Here is a 24,252-nt window from a genome sequence, read left to right on the forward strand (position 1 = left end):
AGTGTAAATGATCTTAGCTAGCTAATAAACTTCATTAATGAGGTAGTAGTGACTGAATGTGTGCTGTGCTATGCATGTAGGGAGGCCCCTAAAATAATTACTCACTTGGCAGATGTTTTTCTCCAAAAACAACTGAGCTATGAAGATTGGGGGTCTTGCCGTTCTGGGATTTGAACTCCAATCCAAGTGTAGAGTTTTAACCACTGAGTCACCACTGTTCAACATTTGCTTGTTTAGTTCTGCATTGGAGCTACAAGTCAAATTTTTAAATAGCCATTTTGTAAAATAGTAAAATATAGCACATATTTACTAACGATATTTCCATCTGCATAACTTCTGGCATTATATTGCTACAGAATGTATTTGTCTCTGTTGTGAATTTAAACAACATATTCCATCTTAATGTAATGATACCAAATAGTGCTAAGTAATAAAATGATTCAAGTTATCCAAATTGGCTACCACCACCATGTTTCATATATCGTAGTATGTGTCACTGTTATTACATAACTACTTAATCACAATTATTTAAAGAAATTTGGGTATATGTATGTAAAAAACAGCTTATTTTTTTCCCAATAACCTAGTTTCCAATAACCTAGCGTATTGTGTATAATAGGTTTTGTATGCTTGTTATTATTTGTGCTGTGTCTTCCCTTTGAAATGTTGTACAGTCTGAAGTTACAGTGTTAATAAATGGCTGTATGTATTTATGTGTGTATGTATGTATGTATGTATGTATTATTATTATTATTACTATTATTACTATTATTATTATTATTTCACTAATATTACAAAACAGGAGACAGATAAATCATTACAGTTAACAGTTAATAATCATGACAGTCCCAGGTCATAAGGTGACCCAAATCACATCATCGGTTCTGCATAACATTACTGAGGAATTGGATTCAGGTTAAGGCAGATATTCACAGAAGAGATTTCGGGTGAGATAGATATTACTTGTTTGCCTGATAGCTCCAGTGCAAACATCAAACACTAAACATGTCTTGGCTGATCAGCTGGTGCACATATTTGAGTCTGGGAAAAATAATTCCTTTAACCGTTCACATATTTGAGGGGTGATTTTTTTATTTATTTTTCTATTTTTTTACAAATGTGAGATCATATTGGATAGGGAAGGAATTAAACAGGGATAAAACAGGGAAATAATCAATGAAGGGGTGGTGTGATGTGGCCCTGTGTAAAATTACTATAACCACTCTGAAGTTGATTATTTTCCAATAACAACACACCCAGAAGTGTTTTATTCCAAAGAAATTTGTCAAGGAAAGAAATTTCTGAGAACATCATAGTTTTTAATCCGTTTGTGAAATGGGTTTCTGTTATCACATACATTATAACAGCTATAAACAGTCATTCCCTTGCTTTCGCTTAAAGTTAATAAGACAAACAAACCAGCTTGTCTTGTTATCGAGAAACCCCTGTCCTGAAGACTCCTATGTGGCAGAAAATGTAAAAATTACAGCTTTACCTTTTGACTAGAAAACATCAGCACATCAACAATTACATGCTGTTTATGAGGAGCATCCACTTTATAAGTCTCTTTGTAAACTGTTGCTATAGAAACAAAAACATTTTAAGGCAAGAGCATTAATATAAACCCGTGAACTACTGTCAAAGCTGCTTTTATAGAAAATTAATCAACAGCTTCTGACCAATCAGAATTGAGAATTGAGGTATAAAAGTGAGTTTCCTAAGAATTATTTTAACACAAGGAGATCATATGATGGTTGTGCAAGTTATCACTCTCTAACTGTTAACATGAAAATTGTTAACATGATGCTTTAAATGCTCACAAGTGCCTGGAATCCACAGGCCTTACACATGGTCCGTGTGTGTGTGTGTGAGAGAGAGAGAGAGAGAGAAAGAGAGAGAAATGGCAGGACTAGCCTGGCCTCACTTCTCTCCTCTTGGTCTCTCTGATTAGCCGCTGGCCCGGGCAGTGCTTTGCTTGCTCCTCTGGGTTAAATGCTCTCCAAATGAGAGCCGGTTAAGGGCTGTTTCCTGCAGCCTCAGCTGCGAGCACATCTGGGAGAGAGAAGAGCGCCGAGCCGAACTGCCCCCCACGTGTTTGCTCACGGCTGGCCTGATTGCCTTTCCTTCCTCTGTCTCTCTCATTCCCGGTCTCTCTCTCTCTCTTCTCACTCTCTCTCTCTCTCATGCACTCTACAGACTCGTTGTCCTTCCTCTCACTCCTCTCAGCGGTTTCAGAGGAATATGCAAGAGAGAAAGACGACTGGACAAGTGAAGAGGAGGATGCACTGATGTGTGTGTGTTTGTTTCTCAGTGTGTATTCATAGTAGTTCATGAGCATGGGCGTGTACTGTATATTTCTCAGTCTGTCTGTGTGTGTGTGTGTGTGTGTGTGTGTGTGTGTGTGTGTGTGTAAGAATTCATAGCATACACTATGTTTACCACGTTGGTCTGAGTCAGACTGAAAAACCCCAAAGCTGGTAAACTTCCCAACTAGCTCAGAAGTGCTCAGGATACACACTCCCACGCTAACTTGGGTGGAATTCCCTCTGAATTCAACAAGTGTGTATTTGTATGTGTGTGTATGTAGAGGTAAGAGGGTGTGTTCACATCTCTGTATTAAGCTCTTCTTTTGCATGAATGCTTGAATGCTTGGGTGAAAAGGAGTGCCATGAGTAATAATGGTCTGAAACTGGCAAATTGGTAATGGTTTATAGCATATGACTTATATACATTTTTCATGAGATTTGAAAATTAACAATTAACATGACTCAGTTTGTATGACAAACTACAACGATTAAGGCTAGGGTTGGGGTGGAGTTAGCATTTGTACTTTTTTTAGAACTGCATTTGTATGAGACTGATTAAAATTAAACCCTTGTTTCATTAGATTTGAAAATTTGAGCCAAAATGGTTTACAAATTCATAGCAGTTCACACAATGAATTTCTAGTTAGCAATAGTACCTTTTTATGAGTATATTCGTATGACATTGATCCTAATCCAACTAAATTTCAATCATTTATACAGAATTTATATCAATTATACCAATTTATGTCTTGAGATTTGAAGATTTCATCCAAAATTGTCTCAGGTTTCCAAATTTGTACGGTTAAGGTTAAGATTAGGGGTAGAGTCTGGATTTGTTTATTATTAATAACGGTATTTGTATGAAACTCTAAACCAAATCCAATTATATTATGGATGTGTATAAACATTTAATGAGATTTAAAGATTTGAGCCAAAGTTTGATCTCAAATTTGTAACAGTTCACATGAGTCAATTTGTATGAATAGTTATAAAGTTTAAGGTTAAGGTTAGGGGCAGAGTTCACACTTCTACCCTTTCTTAAGACTTATGAACCAAATTTAAACAAATTACACTTGTTTGAATTTTGCATGAGATTTGAAGATTTGATCTAAATGGTCTCAGGTTTAAAAATTCATAACAATTCAAACATCCATCCATTTTCTATACCGCAGGGTTGCGGGGGGAGTCTGGAGCCTATCCTAGGGAACTCAGGGCAGAAGGCAGGGGGACACCCTGGACGGGGTGCCAGCCCATCGCAGGGCACAACTGTACACCCATTCACACACTACAGACAATATCGAAATGCCACTCAGCCTGCAATGCACGACTAGGGGAGGAAACCAGAGTACCCGGAGGAATCCCCGAAAGCACAAGCAAACGCCGCACACACACAGGGCAGAAACAGGATTTGAACCCCCAAACCCGGTGCTAGGCAAACATACTAAGCTACCAAGTAGTAGCTACTAAGCTACCGTACCACCTAGTAACAATTCATACGACTCAATTTGTATGAATAGCTGCAAAGATTAAAGTTAAGGCTAGGGGCGGAGTTAGCATATATTTATGGCTATATTCATATGAGATTGTTTCAAGTCCAATCAAATAGTTTAATTCAAATTTGTATACATTTAAAGATAGATATGAGGATTTGATCCAAAATGGTCCCAGATTTACAACTTTGCAACAACTCACACGACTCTTTTTTTACGACTCACGACTTTTTTTTACGAATACTTACAAAGGATAATGTTAGGTTTAGGGGCGGAGTTAGTATTTGTACTCTTTTTATGACTTTATGAAAATCATTCAAATTCAAACACTAGACATGTTTGTTTAAACTCATATACATTTTTCATGAGATTTGAAGATTTCATCCAAAATTCACATGATTCTGTTTGTATGAGAAGTTACAAAGGTTAAGGTTAGCTTAAGGGGCGGAGTCAGCATTTGTACCCTTTCTTACTACATCATTCATATAAAATCCAACCACATTCAAATTTCTATGCATTTCTAATGAGATCTGCTTGAATAAAGTTATATTTTATGAAATATAACCTAGAATTTCCATGACACATAAAGGAGAAATTAGTGGATGATAAGTATTAAAACTTTATTTCTTTATTTGTGTAATGGAAAATGATAGAAACGTACAGTTCAGCAATATCACCTTGGCTAAGATAAGTCAGTGTTCCTTTTTTTTTTTTTGTTCCTTTTTCCTTTCTTTTAATAATAACAATCAAATAATATTTATAACAATAAACATATGGTTTTGAGGAGAGCCAAAAAAGAAATAAAGTGTGAAAATAAATTATCATAATAACAATTATAACAATAACGATAATAACAATCAAGCTTTATAAACATCTGTTTGTTTGCTAGTCATGTCCATAGAGTGTGTTCAGAGGCCGGCGTGTCCGTGGAGTGTGTGTATCCCAGCATGTTAGGCATTTAAAAAGCAATCTTTCTTTTCTTGTATTTTTCTCTTGTTCAGAGTCCAAAAGCCACACACATACACATAAGACTGGTGCACGCACACAGTGACTCTGCTCTAACACACATCCTGTCTTTCCAGGCAGTACCAAAGTGACTCAGTACAAAATAAAGGAATGCTAGAAGCGACAATTGTCCTCGCTCCTTTCACGCCATGTCTGTGATTCGGAGGACGGGAGGATTTATGAACAAGAAAAGTGTCCTCTTTACACGTCTGGTTGTTTGTGTAAAAAAAAAAAAAAAAAAAAACGCTCACTGATGGAGGTCAAATAGGAAGGTTTGTTGATTTATGGGATCCTCAGTGAGGCTCAGCCCAGACAGGTGAGCGACCCGAGTGGTGCGAGTGGCTGAACGTTGGATGGATGGGGGTCGGCGTGGGCAGCATGTGGCCTGAGTGGCTGAAGGGAGGCAGGTGGCCCATGTGGGGCATGTGGGCAGCCATGGCACCAGCGGCGCTGGCGAAGGGCAACGTCTTGTCATGCATGCACTTGGAGAGCTCGTCGAAGCCCTCGGACGCCCGCTTGTTTCGCTTGGACTTGCTGGACATCTTGCGGTTGCGTGTCTGGATGCCTTCTTTCTTCATCGTCAGTGGTCTGTTGACCTACAGAGAGAGGGACAGAGGGAGATGGATGTTAGATTGGCAAAGGTATCCATTTCAGTCTGTGCCTGCAGGGACATTCAGCACATTTTTTAGTTCTAAAAATAACCAACAAGGTATGACTTTTATTAACATGGAAAAAAGAGAGTCCTTGTCTGAGAATTAAGATGCATTTAATTGCAGCTTTCTGAACAAGGGATTTTATTTAGCAGATCTACTGAACCGATGCCATGCTCAATTATAAAATGAAAAAAGATAAAAAAAAATAATAATGCCGCTGAGGCCAATGCTGTTCTCAATTATAACAGTAGCCATTGCTGTGTTGCATGTCATGATTTTGTTTCTTCAACCTGAATGTCAAGAGCAATTATAAATACAGTCAGCAAGACGGCCATCCCGAAAGAGGCCCAGCCGTTTTGTCGCGCTTGTCTGATTAGGCTGAAAATTATTTATTCATCGGATTAAAGCACCTAATAGAAGCCAAGCTTAACATAAAAAAGGGGGTGAATGTTCAGACGGCACTGAATTGGTTTAACAGACGCTGTGTGTGTGTGAATGGCCGTCCCATGCTTCGCTCCCTCCTGGGAATAACGCCTCCCATTGAAACAAAGCGGGATTAATCAAAAGCAAGAAACGGTCAGCGGCTTCTGCCTGACAGGAAAAAGCCGTCTTTGCGTCCCCATAGTCTCCTTCCCGTCTCCTAAATCGATAGAAGCTGTCCGCCCCTCTGACCGCGTCGGCCTGGCCTTTCCATGGCTGTGTTTTAGATGCTGAGCCTCATGAACCGTGCTAGTAACTCACTCATTTTATGATGAGGTGGCTTGAGTTTGTGGAAGGGACTGGATATAACACAAGCCCAGAAGAAAATGTTGGTAGCTAAAAATCTATGGATTTGGAAGACTTACACATTACAGTCTTGGGGAGGAAGCTTGTGAACCCACACAAATGTTCTCTTTTACACTCGCTTGAGTAGTCTGTCACATTATTTGAGGTCAAAGTTTAAGATAAAAAAAAAGCATATACATTAGTATCAAGTGGAAATCCATTTCAAAATGCTGTATCAGGTTTAAAGTGCCAAAGAAAAATGTGGCTCTAGCCTTTGCTCTGGCCTTCTTTTCTGAACAACTAGGCCTATGGTAATCTGTGGCCGAACTTTAACTAGCTAACTACATATCAACCGGTCCGCCTCTTCGCTTTCCTGTTTAACGATGGCAAGAAGGGGCAAAACATAAGGTTTTACTTTCAGGACCTGGGGAAAGCAAGTAATGAAATGCACGAAATAGCCAGCAACCACTTCCATTACAATACTCCTGTTAAAACCAGAACAACTTCCACATGTTATGAAAAAAAAAACAGGCTTAAATTAACTCTCTTAGAAAGGTTTGACTTAACCCTCCCTTAAAATATCCAAACCAAAATCTATGGCCTTGAGTTGATTGTAAATATGAATTTGGAAGAGTGCTGTGTTGCATCTGATGTCCGTCTTAAGTAAAGTGTACGTCAAAATAATGATGACTAGCGTCTGACGGCATACTGTTTAGACAGGTTTAATCATGTGGTTTTGAATACAGGCCCTGTAAAGTACTATGTTGTGTGGTAGTGTTGTGTTTGTTGACACTTTGTTGACTACTTACGTTGTGGAGTTTGTAGTAGAGGCCGCAGGCATTGCACACCGGGTCTCCGTTGCCGTTGCGTCGCCACAGCGTGGTCGTAGTGGTCTGGCAGTTTGCACAGCAGGTTCCGGCTCGTCGCGCCGCTGACTGTGAGAACCACACCAGTGACCAAAGGGTTAGGGCTGAGCAATATATCACTTCTTAATCAGTATTGTGATATTTGCTTGTGTAGTGTTGTTGTTGCTGAAAACTACAATGCACACATGAGCCCTCTAACTTGTAACCGATAAAATTTTCAAAGTGATGCTTTCTCAAAAAATAATAATGCACCCCAGTCTTTTACGGTGTTTTAGTGTCCTGCGAGGCAAATCACAATCACAGTATGCAGCAGTAAATATGCCTCCAGTGTAAGGTTTTGCTTTAACAACATGTAAAGTTGGTGTAAAAAAAATAGTTTGATATCTTGTGCTTTTTTATCACTTCATGGTCATGTTCCTCTCTGGGAAGGCAGATACATGCAATATACATTATATCTCTGGTTTGGTTATGAAATACATATTGCTAGGCCTTGCTCTGGAGGAAACCCTGACACATGATAAAGATCTTTTTGGAAAAGCTGGGGTGATGGATATTATGACTACTCCAGAGTAGGCAGGATTTCTAAACTATCCCAAAAACAGCATCAGAGCTACACATACGAAATGGCTTATAGGGGAGTCAGCTTAATTAAATATATTCTGTGCATTTATGCAAGCTTAATTCAATTTTCCAGTTTGCACCATCTTTGCGTCTGGCAAGATCTGCTGGCTCTGCGTTTCATGAAATGTCGCATTTCAGTAAATTTAAGCTACCAGATCCGTCATTAGTTTATCCCATTTCGACGCATTATTTCTCTTGATCCTGAATGTAGCGCTGTGGGGGTGCCGCGTCTCTGTTCGCATTGTGTCCATTACAGATCAATTTTTCACACATAATAAGAAACATTTATATGCGCACAATACAATCCCCCTGCAGCCGGGTACGCGCCGGCTGCGCGCTTTCTGTTCCATTTACAGTTTACGTGACTGTTCCTATTAACCCAGCGCACAGAATGACTCTTCAGACACAGAAAAAAAATGCCTATGTTCATTCACAGTTAAGAATGTATAGACAACAACAAAAACACGCCATGCATTCCGACTCTTAATGCCAACCGGGCAGGACAAACAAGAGCGCGCGAGCGCCTAAATCCGGGGATTTTCCGCTCGCCGACCCGCACCGCGCGCTCCCGCGCTCCTCTGCTTATAATCGCTTTCCACTGCCGAGCCTGGCGGGTCCATGCAAAATTCACTGGGGTTTGTTGAAGACGGAAACACCCGGGAGCCGTGGTTTCCTTATCGGGCCTGGCCACATATCCGGATAGGAAACAACTGGACGGCCTTTGAACGGGGAAGGGCTCCGAAAACACGGCGGCCCAGAATACGCAGAGCGCGAGCTGCTGTGTACCCTGACTCCATGGAAAAAGCTTATGGGCTTTTCATCTTTTATTTGGAGAGCACAGCACAAACTAAAGTCCAAGAACAAAATGTCTGCGGCTGCCTATAGTAATAATAATAATAATAATAATAATAATAATAATAATAATAATAATAATACAGTCTCAGTCTAGGAAAAAAGGGTATGTGGATCTTACATTTTTTTAAAGGTACACTATATTTTTCACAGTGTAACATTACTACTAGTATTACTACCACCACTACTACTACTACTACTACTACTACTACTAATAATAATACAATCTCACTCTAGAAAAAAATGGGTATGTGTGCCTTAAATATTTTTAAAAGTACACTACATTTTTCAGAGTGTAATATTACTATTACTACTACTACTACTACTACTACTACTAATAATAATAATAATAATACAATCTCATTCTAGGAAAAATGGGTATGTGTGCCTTAAATATTTTTAAAAGTACACTACATTTTTCAGAGTGTAATATTACTACTACTACTACTACTACTACTAATAATAATAACAATAATAATAATAATAATAATAATAATAATACACTCTCATTCTAGGAAAAATATGGGTATGTGCACCTTAAATATTTTAAAGGTACACTATATTTTAGAGTGTACTACTACTACTACTACTACTAATAATAATAATAATAATAATAATAATAATACACTCTCAGTCTAGGGGGAAAAAAATGGGTATGTGTGCCTTAAATATTTTAAAGGTACACTATATTTTGTGTGACAGTGTGACATTACTACTGCTATTAATAATAATAATAATAATAATAATAATAGTAATAATAATAATACTAATAATAATGTTTTTAAGTCTACCTGTGTAGATGCACGTCATTATGAATTTCAGATACAACTGACAGGGTAGACGATCATTCCTTCACATCAGAATCTTGCCTAACCCACTTTTCATTCCTTGACATTAGAGGAACTCGGGGAGAATTCCCTCAGAGACGAGCATCTTCAGTTCTGACGGTCACTCAGGCAAGTGCAAATTCAATTATAACCCCCGCCTAATGGAATAAGACTGTCCCACTCAATTAAAACGGCGTGCAGGCTCGGCGGAGGCAGGAATGCGAGCAGACGAGTACAGAGAGGTCATGAGTAGATTTTTAAAGAACTCTCTCTCTCTCTTTTTTTTTTTTTTTTTTTTTTTTTTTGATGGGGAGGTGGGGGGGGGGGGGGGGGGGGGGTGACGGATATGTAAACAGTTTAAGTAACTCCAAATGTCGCAAACATGTTAAATCCGCTCTGTGAATCGCTTTAAAATTCCAAATCCGTTCCCTTGGGTTACTCATGCATTGAATTTTTTTTTTTTTTTTTTTTTTTTTTTTGAAAGATGATTGGTTACAATTTACATAAAGCCTTGTTTTTTTGCTCTGTTTTTTTCTAATGCCAGCATAAAAAATAAGCCTGATCATAAAATATGAATTTTTTTTCCCTCCCTAATATCTTTTGAATGTACTTTCTAAGTGAAAAGCCAATAAATAATATTTAACAACTGCAGTTATTTTTTATTTTAAATTTCAAAAATTAAAAAAAAAAAAATGTAGCCACTGTTTTAAAAGACATTCATAAACTGAGCTAGTGGAAAGAAAAAGAGATGGAGTGATGACTGAATTTGTGATTCATTTTAAAATTTTACTTTTACATAATATAAGTCAGCAGCTAATATATAAAGCGTGAGATTCTTTTAAATATATCTGAATGTGCAAAAAATACATTTTCCCAGAAAGTGCTACCTAACATATATTTAACATGTAAGAACCGTGAGTATCTGAAGAGCATATGTTTATCAGCAGTGAGAGGAACCGCAGATCTCATGAAGATCAGTCAGATTTCGGAAGCATGAACAGGTCAGTCTACACAGTCTTCCTGTCCCCGTGCTGCGGTGTTAATTAAGCTGGGTTAGGCATCGTGGGCATTGGTATCAGTAACAGTATCAGAACTAGCAGCAATAATGATAGCAGCAACAATGGCAATAGTAGCAGTATTGTAACAGGCAGTGTAGGGGATCACCAGGGGGTGAGGGCGACAAACAATTCCAGGAAGATCATAGGGAAAATATAACTTTCCTGGAATTGTGTGTATTCTCTCTGCTTCAGGCTCCTATTTAGCCCTCATGTGTAAGAGTGTTTGTGTGAGACTATGCCGGGAATGTGCTACTCACCAATCTGCGTTTGGGCTTGATCAGGGGCCGGTTCTGACCGTTCATCTTGTGGTAGAGGCCGCAGGCGTTGCAGAGGTAGTGGCCTGTTCCATCTCTCCTCCAGAGAGGGGTGGAGGTCGCACCACAGTTCACACACTCACGGCCCTCTGTGCAGAATTCAGATGGAAGGAAACCAAAGGGAATTTTATATAATTAAGAAGTTCACCTCACACTCACGATATACTAATCAACTGAAATTATCTGAGGCTGCAAAAACATGTAAGGGGTCCAGATGAAGACACACAGGAGTGCACAGTTCATAGAGGAGCAATCTGGTCAGGTACGCTGTCCAAGTTAATTAGCCGATATGTAATCTGACCGTTCCCATCGATAGCGCATTAAGCTGTTCCTCATGATATAAAATCTCTCTCAAAGAATGACGAGAACAATACACATCCGTGCTTGGCTGACCCCAGGTCTGTCGCTCAGCCATGGTGAATCAGGAAGAATCAGAATGGACATAGACACCTACATGTAAAATAATCCACTAAAGCATGGCAGAGAAGCAGCGAGTGTCTAAAACCCAAGGAGCCCATTGAGAAACAGTATTACATAATTTATTGCTGAACATCTCTGTGTCTCTCAGTTTGCCATATACTCAACATTAGCATGTAGAGTGCAAGTCTATGGCTTGTAGATTCATGTATCAGGCCACTGATGTAACTCCTTAATTATACACTTCTAACAGTTTGGGAGTTTCCATGCCCTAATATGGCTTCGTCAGCTTTCCTGTTAGTATGCGTTCTCATGTAGATTTTACTCATGCAAAAAATCGAAACCTGCTAGAGATGACTTGGTGCTTTAATTCATTCCACACCTATTCTAATAGCTGTCTCTCCCAGGACTCATTCCGCTATTATTCTCTTTCTAATGTGAGGGACAAGCTGTCCCACCCAGACCAGAGAAAGGAGTCTGCCCTGGACAATAGTGGTGCTCCTTTTGAAGTGTATGTTTAGTAATTCGGTCATGTTGCTGCATTTTTCTCCGTCACCGTTCCTGTTAAGCAGACGAAGCGGTATCGGTGTGTTTGAGCTAACCTATGGTTAGGGGAGTGTTAGTACAAAATGGCCACAGGGTCAGTGGGTTGGGCCCCGTGCTGCAGGCCATCTCAGAATAGAGGTCGTTCAAAGACGACCAAACACAGAGTTTCATTATACTGACCCCTGAGATGACTTAGATTCCACAATGGTTTTGTTTTACGAAGGTGTGCAGAGTGTAGGATTGAACTCAGATTTTACACCACGCTGTGGTAAACAAGAAACAACTGCACGAGTGGGTACAAATTTTACAGTTATGACTAGATATATAAACTTTGTCATGTCAGAAATGTAATATTAAGACTGCCAGAAGTTTTTTTTTTGTTGTTGGTGCTCCTTTCCTTTCATAGCTAATATTGCATTCACATGCTTTAAGATAAACTTGCCAAGAGGGAAGGATTTCATTGGATTGTCGGTGTTTGATGGAAATTACATATGCAGCTTTGTAATGACGACAGGCTGCTGTCCAACTCGCATTGTTCAGATCACCTTACCAGCACACTGTGCCAGAACACACATCTTAGCTTTTACTACAGGAAGTAAGTAGGGAAGAACATGCCATTTTACATTAAATGTTATTGGATCTGTACAAAACTACACCATATCACACAATACACTGTTTAAGCAATGAACCTTGCATGCTGTTATTGGTAGGTACACTCTCACTCTCTCTCTCTCAAAAAAAAAAGGTACTAAACTGTACCTTTCCTTGGGGCTGGGGTGGTGCCTTTATCTTTTGGTACACTGCATGCATCTAGGTAAAAGATATATACTAAAGGTACAAAAGGGGTATATTTGAGGGTACCACCCCAGTGAGAAGGAATGGTACAGTTTGGTACCCTTTTTTTCTGAGAGTGCACCCATGGGTCCATATGGTACACAAACATTGTAAAAATTAGTTCAGTAGTTTTGGTTGTTTTTTTGTTTGTTTTTTTTTTAAACTGTGGAGCAGTTTAGACATAGTTTATTGTGAACTGATCATATCAAATATTCTACAGTGTAGATAATTATTACAATAGTACTGCTATTACTACTACTACTACTTGTAATAAAAATAACAATAATAATAATAATAATAATAATAATAATCACCATCATCGTCATTATTATTATTATTATTATTATTATTATTATTAACATAATAATAAGTTTGTTATCTCATACTTGTATGTAAGCCCTTCCATATAACACTGTAACAGTAGAATATACAACCTTATGCTATTAAATATAAAGTTTTTGAGCAACAGGCGCGAGCCTCGTGAGCCTCGTCCCGGTTTGTTGGCTTTGGGGTGGCGAGGGAGGGGAGCAGGTCGTGATTTGTTCACTCAAAGGTACACAGGATGTGGCAGGAGCCAGCGCGTCGTGACTCCTGCATGTTTTAAAAACGCAATGGAGCCCAGTCGAGAAAAAAAAAAAAAAAGAACAAAAAACAGAGGCACAAAGTCGAGAGAAAAGCGCGCGCGTGCGCCTGGACTGATCTGGGGCTTTATTCTATTTCACGACAAATAACATCAGACTTACTTTCAGATTCAATTTCTTCTAGGGAACATTTAAAACCCTAGTGTGGAATTAACACCTCTAGTGTTAAATTAGTTGGATTAACTCTTACTGTTCACTCTTGATAAAACTGCATGGTTATGGACCTATTATTATTATTATTATTATTATTATTATTATTATTATTATTATTATTATTTCACATTATCCAGTTTATATGCCTCATTTGTGCTTTCATTATCTTTGTGCAAGCAATTTGCAGTGCAAATAATTTGTCTTTTCTCATCTAAGCCACTCTAAGTGTCTCTTTTTGACTCAGTGACGTTTTTTTTTTTCTCTCTTTTAGCAGTGACTCATCTGGATGGGACCCATCACTGTCAACAAGTGCAGGTTTTTTTTCTCAAGAAAGGCCTTGAGGAGGGGAAAAAAAGCTAACCATGTCTCTCGATTTTATCTAAACCTGTCAAATATTAAACATACATAAACCCAAATCATACAAACACGTGTCAAGTGTGTCCTAAGCTTCGGGTTATAAATATACCAGTATGTGGGCGCTATTTATATTTCACTAGCTATACATTTCGAGATTAAAAGATAGTCATTAAAACTGACACCTTATTTTTAAACTATATGAGTTTTACAATCCTCGAGGAGAGAAAGCCGTTGATCCAAAAATGACACTCGTGTAAAGTTTATACCAAAATACCTACAAAAAAACCATTTTGAATTATACGCCTGTAATGTTAAAGTGCTCATCTGACTCCATGTCATGGTCAGTAAAAGTTGATGCAACTCACCCGAGCTGGAGCGTGCCTTGCTCTTGCATTTGGGCGCGAAGCTGGAGGTCGAGCCGCTGAGCAGGTTTGGGTGGAAGAGGCCGGCTCCGTAGTCGTGCGCCGCGGGGAGCGAGTAGGCCGGGTACGTGGGGATCGGGTGGTGCGTGGACGGCGTTTGCGGCGCGCTCATAGCCAGGCCTCCCCTGAGAGGGCTGCATCCCTCCATCTTCATACCGTCACCCACTTGGTACTTGACCGACTCCTTTTCGTCCATCCGCGTGACCGAGGAGGAGGAGGGAGACGACGGTCCCGGGTCTGGTGACACGTCTTTCGGAGGCGTGGGAGGGAAGTTGTAGAGCGGGTGCGGGCTCGCGTGGCTCGCCGGCGCTAGAGAGGCGGAAGCGGGCGCCGTGGCCGAGGCGCCGCTGCAAGCGTAACTGGCGCTGGTGGCGTGGAGCCCGGCTTTGCTGAACGGACTGACCGCCCAGGCGTTGTGGTGCGCCGCTGAGAGGGCCGCCTTGCTCCCGTCCAGCCACGAGAGGCCGGGACTGTGGAGGAGATGCGGCCGGCAGACCTGACTCCCAGTCAATCGAGCTGTAAACACAATTGAATTTTCCCCACATTAATTCATAATCAACACGTACTTTCAGTCGCTATTGATTAGGAACAAAAGCTGTCAGTTTTTGATTTGCGACAGCGCGCGCGTTAGAGCTGTATTCCTGCCCCGTTTCCTACCTGTTGATTCGGTTCCCGAATAACGCAAACTCGACATCTTCTTCAAACTGTATCTAATACAGGCTCTAAGATAGAAAACTATTCAAATGTTCACATCAAGGGTATAATCCTACAGTCCAGTCAAAAGGAAAGCCAACGCCTTGAAGTTTTCCTCTTGGAAATTTTTACTCATCAGGGTAATAAATAAAAAAAAAAAATACCTTTTTCATAAAAGCGCCGATGTGCCGACTTCTGCTCCTCGCACGAGTTACAGTAGGTAAGTGAACAAAAGCCTGTTATCAGTGATTTTTTTTTTTTCGTTTTTTTATTTTGTATCCGGGAAATGCCTCTCTCTCTCTCTCTCTCTCTCTCTCTCTCTCTCTCTCTCTCTCTCTCTCTCTCTCTCTCTCTGGCCGACCAGCCAAGAGAAGAAGTGACACGAACTTCCCTTTCCTCCCTGTTTCATTTTCTGAACATTTTTTTTTTTCCTTTTTTGTTTTAATCTTCAGGCCACGTTTCAGCAGAATGGCAGTTCAGCATCATCAAACTGCAACATTTAACAGCGAGCTATAATCATTTCCAGTTCCATACAAAGCTAACCGCATAATAACTAATAACCTTATGCAATAAGAGATGTGCACGACATCTTTCACATTTTTTGGATTGCAGCTGATCGCAGACCGAAAAGCATGCAGACAAGTTGTCACCAGGGTGAAGTTTATTTACTCATAGCCTCTAGTCCTGTCTTGTAGAACAGTCGATAAAGAAACAACGATTAGGCCACTATAATCCCATGCAAAATGCTCGCGGGGGAAAAAATACAGCAAACTACACTGATATGATAACTATGTTCTAATGCATAAATAGCTATATAACTCAGATCTATTTGTAGAGAGATAAATAGAATATATATAAATAAATAGAATATATATATATATATATATATAAAAGCCATACAACAAATACAGGCCTATAACAAAACACACAGATAAAGGCCTACACAAATGTTATTCCTCTGTCAGTTGTGATAAAACTTACCGTGCGCCTGGCTGTAGGACACTCTTGCCCTTGAGTTAGGGTAATACGGGTTGCCTTGCGAGTCCAAGTGATTTAGAAACACGTCCACTTCGTCCGGGGGCAAAAGCGGTGCCATAGGCTCCATGTAGTTGTGTGTGAGGCCGTGGTGGTGTGAGTCCGGGTGCTGGCCGTTGAGCACCGCGTGATGATGCGCCATCCACCGAGACTGATCTGCCGCCACTTCCATACCTGAAGCCTCCGTGCAGACTTGTCAGAAAATAAAAATCAAAGTGTCCGGATTTTTTTTTTTTTTAAAAATGATATGTAAATATTTTTATTTGCAGTATTAGGGCAGCTTTCTAAAAGCCGAGTTCATTTATAGTTCCCAAAATGCAAAGTTTTTGTGGTTAGTCTACTGCGAAACAAACAAAAGGCCCAAATAGTGGTTGAAAACGCGTCCTGTTCACTTTGGGCACAGTGGTTGTCTTGTGGATGATGTGCTTAGAGTCCTCAGATACTCAGATCCACCTGCAAAAACAAAAGTGCACAGGTAGGACACATGAGTCTACATGCATACAGCTAATTCTGCACATCATTCAGACACTGTAAACAAGCAAGCCGATTTATTTATTCAAAATGCCAACATGCATAGCCTAAGATTTCAGATTCCAATCAAAACCCTTTTCAGTTGAACGAGAATAAAAACTATTTTGGCCAAAGAGGTACTTACTGCACACGGCTGCATTTCACTCCTCCTCCTTCACTATTTTTTTATTTTATTTTTTTTTTTATCTCGTGTTAGTCCGTTTGCAGATAAAGTGAATCCCCGAGCTGCATCTTGACATTTGTGCCGCGGTTAGGTGTTGTTGTGTTATTCGGTTGTTAAACGCGCTCACTAAGTGTTGTGTCTCCGTCCCGCGCGCTGCTTGTGTTTCTTTTAATGAATCGCGCTCGCGCTCTGTCGGACCTGGCGCCAGCAAATTCCATATCACGCGAGCGTGGGCGGAGTCACGGGCTGGTAGCGACCTCCCGCCAGCCAATGGCAGAGCGAGGTGGTTGTGATAGGCTCACAGTGCCCTATGGAGCGTTGAGAGAAGCATCAATCACCGGCGCGATTTATTGAGATCTACCTTTTCTTATGGCTTCATGCTTTGCATTTATAATACCCTTTTTTTTACACACCAGCTAAAAAGAAATGCACACGAAATGCTGTGTTTTTTCTTTCATGTATAGAAAGATTATTATATTTGTCTTTCATGAGCTTTATTAAGCATAATAGTTTGTCATTTCAGTACACCAACTGTATTATCATATAGGCTATGTTTTTTAAAAGCATCATAAATGTGTATCATACAAATTTGCAAACAAAACTATGTAGCATCAAGTAAACATCAAGTTTTTGTTGGTGCAATTCCGAAGAGCCTAAAAAAAATACTGCATAGATATTAGGTTTATTATTATTATTATTGCCATAAAGAAAATCCTATATTAAAATGCTAGAGCCAGGGTTGCAATCGTGCCGTCATTAAGATGTGCTTAAACCGCAAATGTTGGTTTTCACGTCCAGCTGTAACGCAAACACACAGCAGTCCTAACACCCCGGGCATTAATTTGGGGAGGAGCGCTTTATGGCCTCTAAAGTGGGCGCCATTGTTTCGAGGGTCTAATTGTTTTTAATTAGTAGTCCCTGCATTCCTCTTGCGCAAACATTGTTTTTTCGCAGGCGATCTTGAGCGATCAAACGTCGTTTTGCATCTTAATAGTCGACCCCCTTTCCCCCTCTGCCTGGCTGGTGCCGACAGGTCGCATGGGCTTGTCCGAAACAAGAGCCAATTGGTGGCCATTAGCGAGGCTGCGTTAATTCGCGCTGGCGGTGAAACGCGCAGGCTGGACCACCGCAGGTATTAAGACACAGCGTCGCCAATTAGCTTGATAAGACCTTAGATAAACTTTGGAGCCAGGTCAGCTAAAGAACCGGTGCGCAGAATATATAATAAGCTATTATACGGCTTTCACCGTGAAATATAATTTGGATAATTTGGGTAGCGCGCGAACTGACTTTCCGACATGTAGGAAAAAGCTGAGTGCCAATACATTTCTCAAAAGTGGCCTCTTACTGCTCCATGTTTGTGTCGTACTGTGTGAATACACAATCTGCATACCGAAATTATCCCTGCTCCAATAGATTTTGCTCTATTCTTTGAAGCAATAATCATACTTATTGTTATTATTATTATTATCATTATTATTATTATTATTGTTGTTATTACAGTTAATAGGTCTTGCCTGCTCTCAGGTAACTCCAGCCCAGCCCAGTTTCCTTTCGTTTTGTTACTAGTCGCCCTTGAGCTTCAGTTTCGCACCTTTTGTAACTCTGCGGTCTCTGACATCTTGTACTAACACTTTGCGTTTATTAATTATTCATTTAACTCCCCTGAATTAAAGGGAGCACTGTAAACGCTTTCTAAAGCCCGCGTTCCGGCTGGACAGCTTCCTTAGTCGAGGTTCTAGGCTTTTTTTTTTTTTTTTTTTGTGCATGTAATTACGATGTAAATAGTCTCAGGTGAATGAAGTTAACATCGTCCTGGTAGAAAGCTCCAGGTCTGGAACCCTGATTAACTCAAGTGTCATGCTTTATTAAATCAGAGAGAGGGATTTGTGGTGAATTCATGATGTGCTTTCATTTTTTATTTTCTTTCACAAATGGTGGCATTTCCACTGTCTCGAAAGTGTAAGAGGTCACAGGTTGTCTGAACAAAAAGAAGATTGACAGATAATAACCGACCTGCTGTCCCCATCTGACGTCACTAAATCAAAGGAAGAGAAGAAGAATCTGGGCGCGCGCGAGGGATTTAGGACTTTATAAGGGGAAGGGTTGACTTCAATCACCAGTCACTTAGCTATAGCAGCTATATATTTTGATTTTTTTTTTCCACCCCCGTTTTCAATGAGTGCATCCATGATGTTTTAGTTAGCTTTAAGAGCTCTCCAGTGCACATTCAAATTGCATGCTGTGTTGCTTATATATATCTATATATATATCTATATCTATGTTGGTTAGCTTCATGGTCAATCCTTGAACATTTATGAACATTTATGTGTGATAATATCTAGCTCCAACAGACTCCAACAAACCACTCTCTCTCTCTCTCGCTCTTTGATGCCTACATCCCTTTGTTTTCATGGCGCCTGACCAGATGTGCAACACCCCTGGACTGTCACTGCCTAAAACTAATAAATAGTGTATTGCTTAATAAGGTGCATGGGCTCACTGTGCTATCATGCAGTTCACACAGACTCATATGGCATTAGGAGAATATATGTAGCCAGAGGCCTGCAGAGACAACAGCACTGACATCAGGGAATAAATTCTGGTCATTTGGGACTGGTGGAAAAATTGTGAATTATTTTTAGGGCTAAACAGCAAGGCGTCATAGTGACATTGAATCTAAGGCAGTCTAGTTTATTAATTTAAAAAAAAAATTAGGATATTTCTCAGCCTCTTGTTGCGTCCTCTTAGTGTTTTCCCACACATGCTAGTAATAATAGCCATTACAACACTTTTGGTAATTATTGACTTATTATAGCTTAATAAATGGTTTATAAAGTGTATGCAATACTAATGATGTTGAATGTTTGCACTAACTGTCGTCTTCAGCAAGAATGATGCTAATGACCCTGCTGAGTGACCCTGATCCAGCTCGTCTTCACAGCAGGCCTCTTTGAAACAGACTTGTGCTAAATGCTTGCTAGTAATCTGCCAGGTATCAACAGTGCTTAGAACAAAGATGATGGAGGTTCTCTAAAAAAAAAAAAACCCTCAGCATCTATGTCTCTACATGGAGGAGGGGGTAAAGCAATCTCAAGGGCACTTTTACACGAGTGAAGGCTCTAACGCACCATAAGCTGAGCACTTCCCCTGGCAACACGCATGCTATAGAGTGTAATGATGTCATCAAGGCCCAATTTTACCTTGAAACCCTGGGTGTTCACCAGGGTTTTAATGCGTAATTGAGGGAAGTCCCTTTAATTAACAGGTGCCCCACAAAAAGGGGTGCGTCCCCTCCATGGGGCGTTTATCGTTCTCTTAGGGGTTAAAGGAGAAGGGAGAGGGAGGGAGGGGAGGCTACAGGAGGGTCTGTGAAGATAAGCAGACGCAGGGAGATGGGGCAATGACTCAGAGCAGCTGAACCAGCATTGTCCTTTACTCACGGGTAATTAGATTGGGACAGGGCATCGGCGGTCAGCAAGGCGAAGTCACTCTCCTCTCTTTCTCTCTCTACCTCTTTTCACCTCTTCACCAATTCGAGGCGTGTACCTACAACCCCTCCTTTCCCCTTTCATAATCCGTCCTTACTGTCTCCATTTTGTGCTTTATGCTTCTTTTTTTAGGCGTGTGTGTGTGTGTGTGTGTGTGTGTGCGCTCTCAGCGAGCAAACCAAAAGTTTCCAAAGCAGTGTGACTTTGATCAGTGATGAGGTTATAAATCTCCGTCGTGATGACAGCTCGCCTTTCTGTCTGAATGCCTTTGCTCCTAAGGTCTAAATGGGTTCAGTCATAATACTGTAAAGCTTCACGCGCATGCAGCCAAATCATCTGCTTAACATGCGTTATTGCATTACATTACAATCATGCAGGCTAGTTTTCCACAGTACCAGTGACACTGGCGCATATGAAACATATGTATCTGCAATCTTGATCATATAAGCATACTATCGTGAAGTAAGCCAAATTACAGTGGAGATGCAGTTGTGCACGAGGGTGCACTCACTTTTCAACAGCTAATAAACAAGCACTGTATGTAAAATACTGTAATATGCCTTAGGCTTTAATAACACAAGCAACCTCTTTGGCATACATGAGTTTCAATAAAAGATATCAAAATAGCACATATATTTACAGAAAATACTGATTCCTTTGTAATATAATTCATAATAAACCATCAGCAATAATATTGGCTGCATTTTTGCTGCTCTAAATGTGTCCATCATTCTGGATTCCATTAACATTTTTTAGAATCCATATTTTGAAAAAAATTGGGTGTAATGCTGAGAAATAAAATGATATATCCACACTGGATATTACTCATTTTTCGTAATTCATGTCTGGCAGAAAATGTGACAATTATAGAGCAATAATAATAATAATAATAATAATAATAATAATAATAATAATAATAATTATTATTATTATTATTATTATTATTATTATTATTATTATTATTATTATTATAATAATTTTTACCTGATTATTATTATTATTATTAATTTTTTTTTGCTTATTGCTATTTATTTATTTATTTATTTATTTATTTATACTATTATTATAATTTTTTTAATGTGCCATTTAACATCACAGCAATATCAGCATTCACAGTGCGCATGGAGTACCGCATAATACGGAAAAAAAAAAAAAAAAAGATCCATCCTAGTAATCCCAAAGTGGCCACCACTGCCAGATAGCTCATGAAATCGGTTTGTTGCCGGTGTGTGTGTGTGCGTGTGTGTGTGTGGAAGCTACTCATCTATAACGCGCTTAAAAAGAAAAACGCATGTAGCCTGTACATTCTTACCCGCTTTTATTCTTGCCTCCTGTGTCTCCGGGAAATCTCTCCGTCCTGAAGGCAAAGTCCGTGCGCTGTGGGTGCGTAAAGGACAGAGTGCAGTGATTTGGGCTCGGCTGGCAGGGACAGAAGCGACTGCCGCAGAGAAATTAATAAAACAAACTGACGATCCCTCTCCAGTGGCTCGGAGCTGTATTTAGGCTGCTCGTCTGTGTTTGCACTCTCTCTCTCTCCCTCTCTCTCGCTCTCTCTCTCTGCTTGTGTGTGTGTGTGTGAGTGTGTGTGTGTGTGTGCAAACTTGAGGAATAAAGTAAGGCTGCAGACACGTAGCAGTGCGCTTCAGCCAATCTGAGGCTTCCTCCAAAAGAGTATGAAAAATAGCACGCGCCACCTATGGTTAATACGGTGGTATATTATTATATTTTGTTTTGTTATTTTTTTTTATACATAATATTTACTACGTACTAATACGGATGTCCACTGCTGGCTCGAGGATTCAGTACCTGGGAATCTGGACTCTAAACTGCTGGCATGTGTTTTTTTTTTTTTTTTTTTTTTTTCACGCATCTCATCAAACCTGCGTGTGCACGCGCATTGCTATGCATGTAATGGCTAGCTTGCGGATAAATGTCCACGTTTTGCAAAGGATTGACACATATAGGCTAAGGGCTGTTTGGAATGCATTATTTGGGATATCATGTCGCCTAGTTAATAGACCTAGTAGGAATAAAATGGCGATAGAGGGATAGAGTAGCATTGTGACTTGGGCATCAACTTTCCCCCTGTTCCCTGCTCTGCAGATGCTTTCTGAAGTGGTTTGAATATGTATATCTTTTGCTTGCATTAGAAGGCGAACCCTGACTTAATGAATTCAATCCCCCTTCTTGATCGTGTCGATAAAGTGAGAGGCTGGAAGAAAAATAAATAAAGCGACTTCGCGGCTGACCCTACCTCCTCCTCCTCCCGTTTTTTCTTTTTTTTTTTTTTTTTTTTTTATTAAGAAGAAGGGGAAAAAAAACACGCGCACACGCACACACACACACACACGCACACACACGCATGACACCAAGTTTTAAAACATGCAAAGCCGCTGCAGCAAAGCCAAATCTCCGGCACGAGACCGTCCGGGGCTCCGCAAGTGTGTGGCTGCGCGAGGCAGGTGCAGGGCCGCGAGCCGCCGCCGCCACCGCCTCATCGCGTCCCCACGGAGAACGAAGAAGAAGAGAGGAAGAAAGTGAACTCTGACAGCATTAATGCAATTGTATAAAATGCACTAAGTCGCTAATGCTGTGTTTAATGGCGCCTGTTGTGTTTGGAGCTCGCGAGCTCGCGGGAGAATGCCAAATCGCTTGTCAACACCACAGAACCGTCCGTCATATCCCGACAGTCAAACCGGGGATTACGATAAAAATCAGCATCCCTCCCAAAAACCCTTGCTTCTCCTTTCTTCCTCCTCTCTTCAATGAGGCTAAAATGAAAGATAAGAGGAGAGAGACAATTATTTGGCCACTCGATCACAGAGTTTCTGCCAAGTGCTTCAAACTTTTACTTCTGCACAAGAATAATGAGGGTGTAGAGGTGTAACGCGCGCGCAGGTCGTCCATCAGTTATCTAGGAGATCTTGCCAACAAGGGGCCAAGTACGAGGGCCCAAGCATATCAGTTAAAATTTTACTGAACTTTTCGTGCATAAAATTAGATTTATATCCAGCTCCTCAAGCCATGCACACTGCTGTAATCATGTAGCTATATAGCATACGAATTAAATACTGGCATAGTCTTAAATCGTTTAAACATCAACAACCAGTGCCAGTGAGTGTTTCCACTAATCTACTGCATCATCAAGTATCACTTTAGTACGTAGCTAGAAATGTGCATGTAGTGTAGCTTTAAAGATTTACTCTAAAAGGTCATCACGGTCCAGTTATGCACATTAAATCATAAACACATTAAATACACTTTAAAGGTGTAAAGGTACAAAAGAGAAGGAGACCACTTTTTTCAGGGACAAGAATAGAGGGGTTTTTTTTTCTAAGAGTGCACACATCTATGTATGTATGTATGTATGTACCTTTGTACCAGCTGTTGCACATACTATTGCTGCAGTTAAAAATAATAATAATAATAATAATAATAATAATAATAATAATAATAATAATAATAATGCACGCTTGGTTCTTATGGCAACTGGTTGAAATTAATAAAGACTTACTAGGACGTTATAATAATAATAATAATAATAATAATAATAATAATAATAATAATGTGTTGGTTGAACAGTAATACATGTGCTCCAGTTTAGTTAGAGCATTTTTGCCCTTCATCTTCTTCTTCTTCTTCTTTTTTTTTATTATTAATGCAGTCTTTTGTCATGCTAACTTGTCCTCGGCTCAGGTCGCCGCCGTGGCCTAAAGAAGCTCCGTCACGATGCGCCCGCGATAAGCGCTTATCAGCCGCAGCTCCAGCAGCACATAAAACCGGAGAGAGGCGCAGACACTTTAGACTAATAAAGGCGCCTGTGCTGAGCTCGCCTGCTCTGCCTGCTCTTTTCCTCATGTCCCACACACAGTGACATTTCCATCTTACCGTGTCCATCAAAGCAGGGCCTGTGCCTCGCAAGAAGAAGAAGAAGAAGAAGGAGGAGGGGGAAAAAATCTAATCCATATCTTTATAGTTCTAAAGAGGTAAAGCTAAAATGAAAGTTTTGCAAAAAAAAAAAAAAAAAAAAAGGTGCATATTTAGGCTGTTATCAGCTAAGCGGGTTTGTGTAGGGGGGAAGGTTTGATGCAAAAAAAAAAGTTTTCTGATTAGTTTTACTTGGTCACATATTATTATTATAATTATTACTGTTATTATGTTATTGTTATTGTTATTGTTATTTTTATTATTATTATTATTAGTAGTAGTAGT

At 40.0% G+C, this 24,252-nt stretch overlaps 1 protein-coding gene across 3 annotated transcripts; it reads right to left on the reverse strand.

The window, feature by feature from the left end:
* Positions 1-4,395: 4,395 nt before the first annotated feature.
* gata2a (GATA binding protein 2a) lies at positions 4,396-21,627 on the reverse strand. 3 transcript variants are annotated; one of them, XM_053227249.1, is made up of 6 exons: positions 21,353-21,627; positions 15,802-16,308; positions 14,071-14,643; positions 10,701-10,846; positions 7,029-7,154; positions 4,396-5,397 (listed from the first exon to the last, which is right to left on the reverse strand). In XM_053227249.1, the coding sequence occupies exons 2-6, from the start codon at positions 16,025-16,027 to the stop codon at positions 5,095-5,097; spliced, it is 1,374 nt and encodes a 457-aa protein (XP_053083224.1). In that variant the 5' UTR covers positions 16,028-16,308; positions 21,353-21,627; the 3' UTR covers positions 4,396-5,094. The 3 variants fall into 3 exon arrangements, with proteins under 3 accessions (XP_053083224.1, XP_026791260.1, XP_053083225.1); XM_026935459.3 differs by lacking the exon at positions 21,353-21,627 and adding an exon at positions 16,511-17,193; XM_053227250.1 differs by lacking the exons at positions 15,802-16,308; positions 21,353-21,627 and adding an exon at positions 14,785-14,938.
* Between the last annotated feature and the right edge of the window lie 2,625 nt (positions 21,628-24,252).

The sequence above is a fragment of the Pangasianodon hypophthalmus genome, chromosome 20, assembly GCF_027358585.1.
Source record: "Pangasianodon hypophthalmus isolate fPanHyp1 chromosome 20, fPanHyp1.pri, whole genome shotgun sequence".
Taxonomy (NCBI): domain Eukaryota; kingdom Metazoa; phylum Chordata; class Actinopteri; order Siluriformes; family Pangasiidae; genus Pangasianodon; species Pangasianodon hypophthalmus.

What these genes read in the sequence shown, in the direction of transcription:
- gata2a (XM_053227249.1), bottom strand. Translation starts at nt 16,027, where the DNA reads ATGGAAGTGGCGGCAGATCAGTCTCGGTGGATGGCGCATCATCACGCG. An exon ending in GTCCTACAGCCAGGCGCACG is followed by an intron (nt 14,644 to 15,801) that starts GTAAGTTTTATC and finishes TTGTGTTTACAG; the next exon opens with CTCGATTGACTGGGAGTCAG. An exon ending in TCAAGCCCAAACGCAGATTG is followed by an intron (nt 7,155 to 10,700) that starts GTGAGTAGCACA and finishes TGGTTCTCACAG; the next exon opens with TCAGCGGCGCGACGAGCCGG.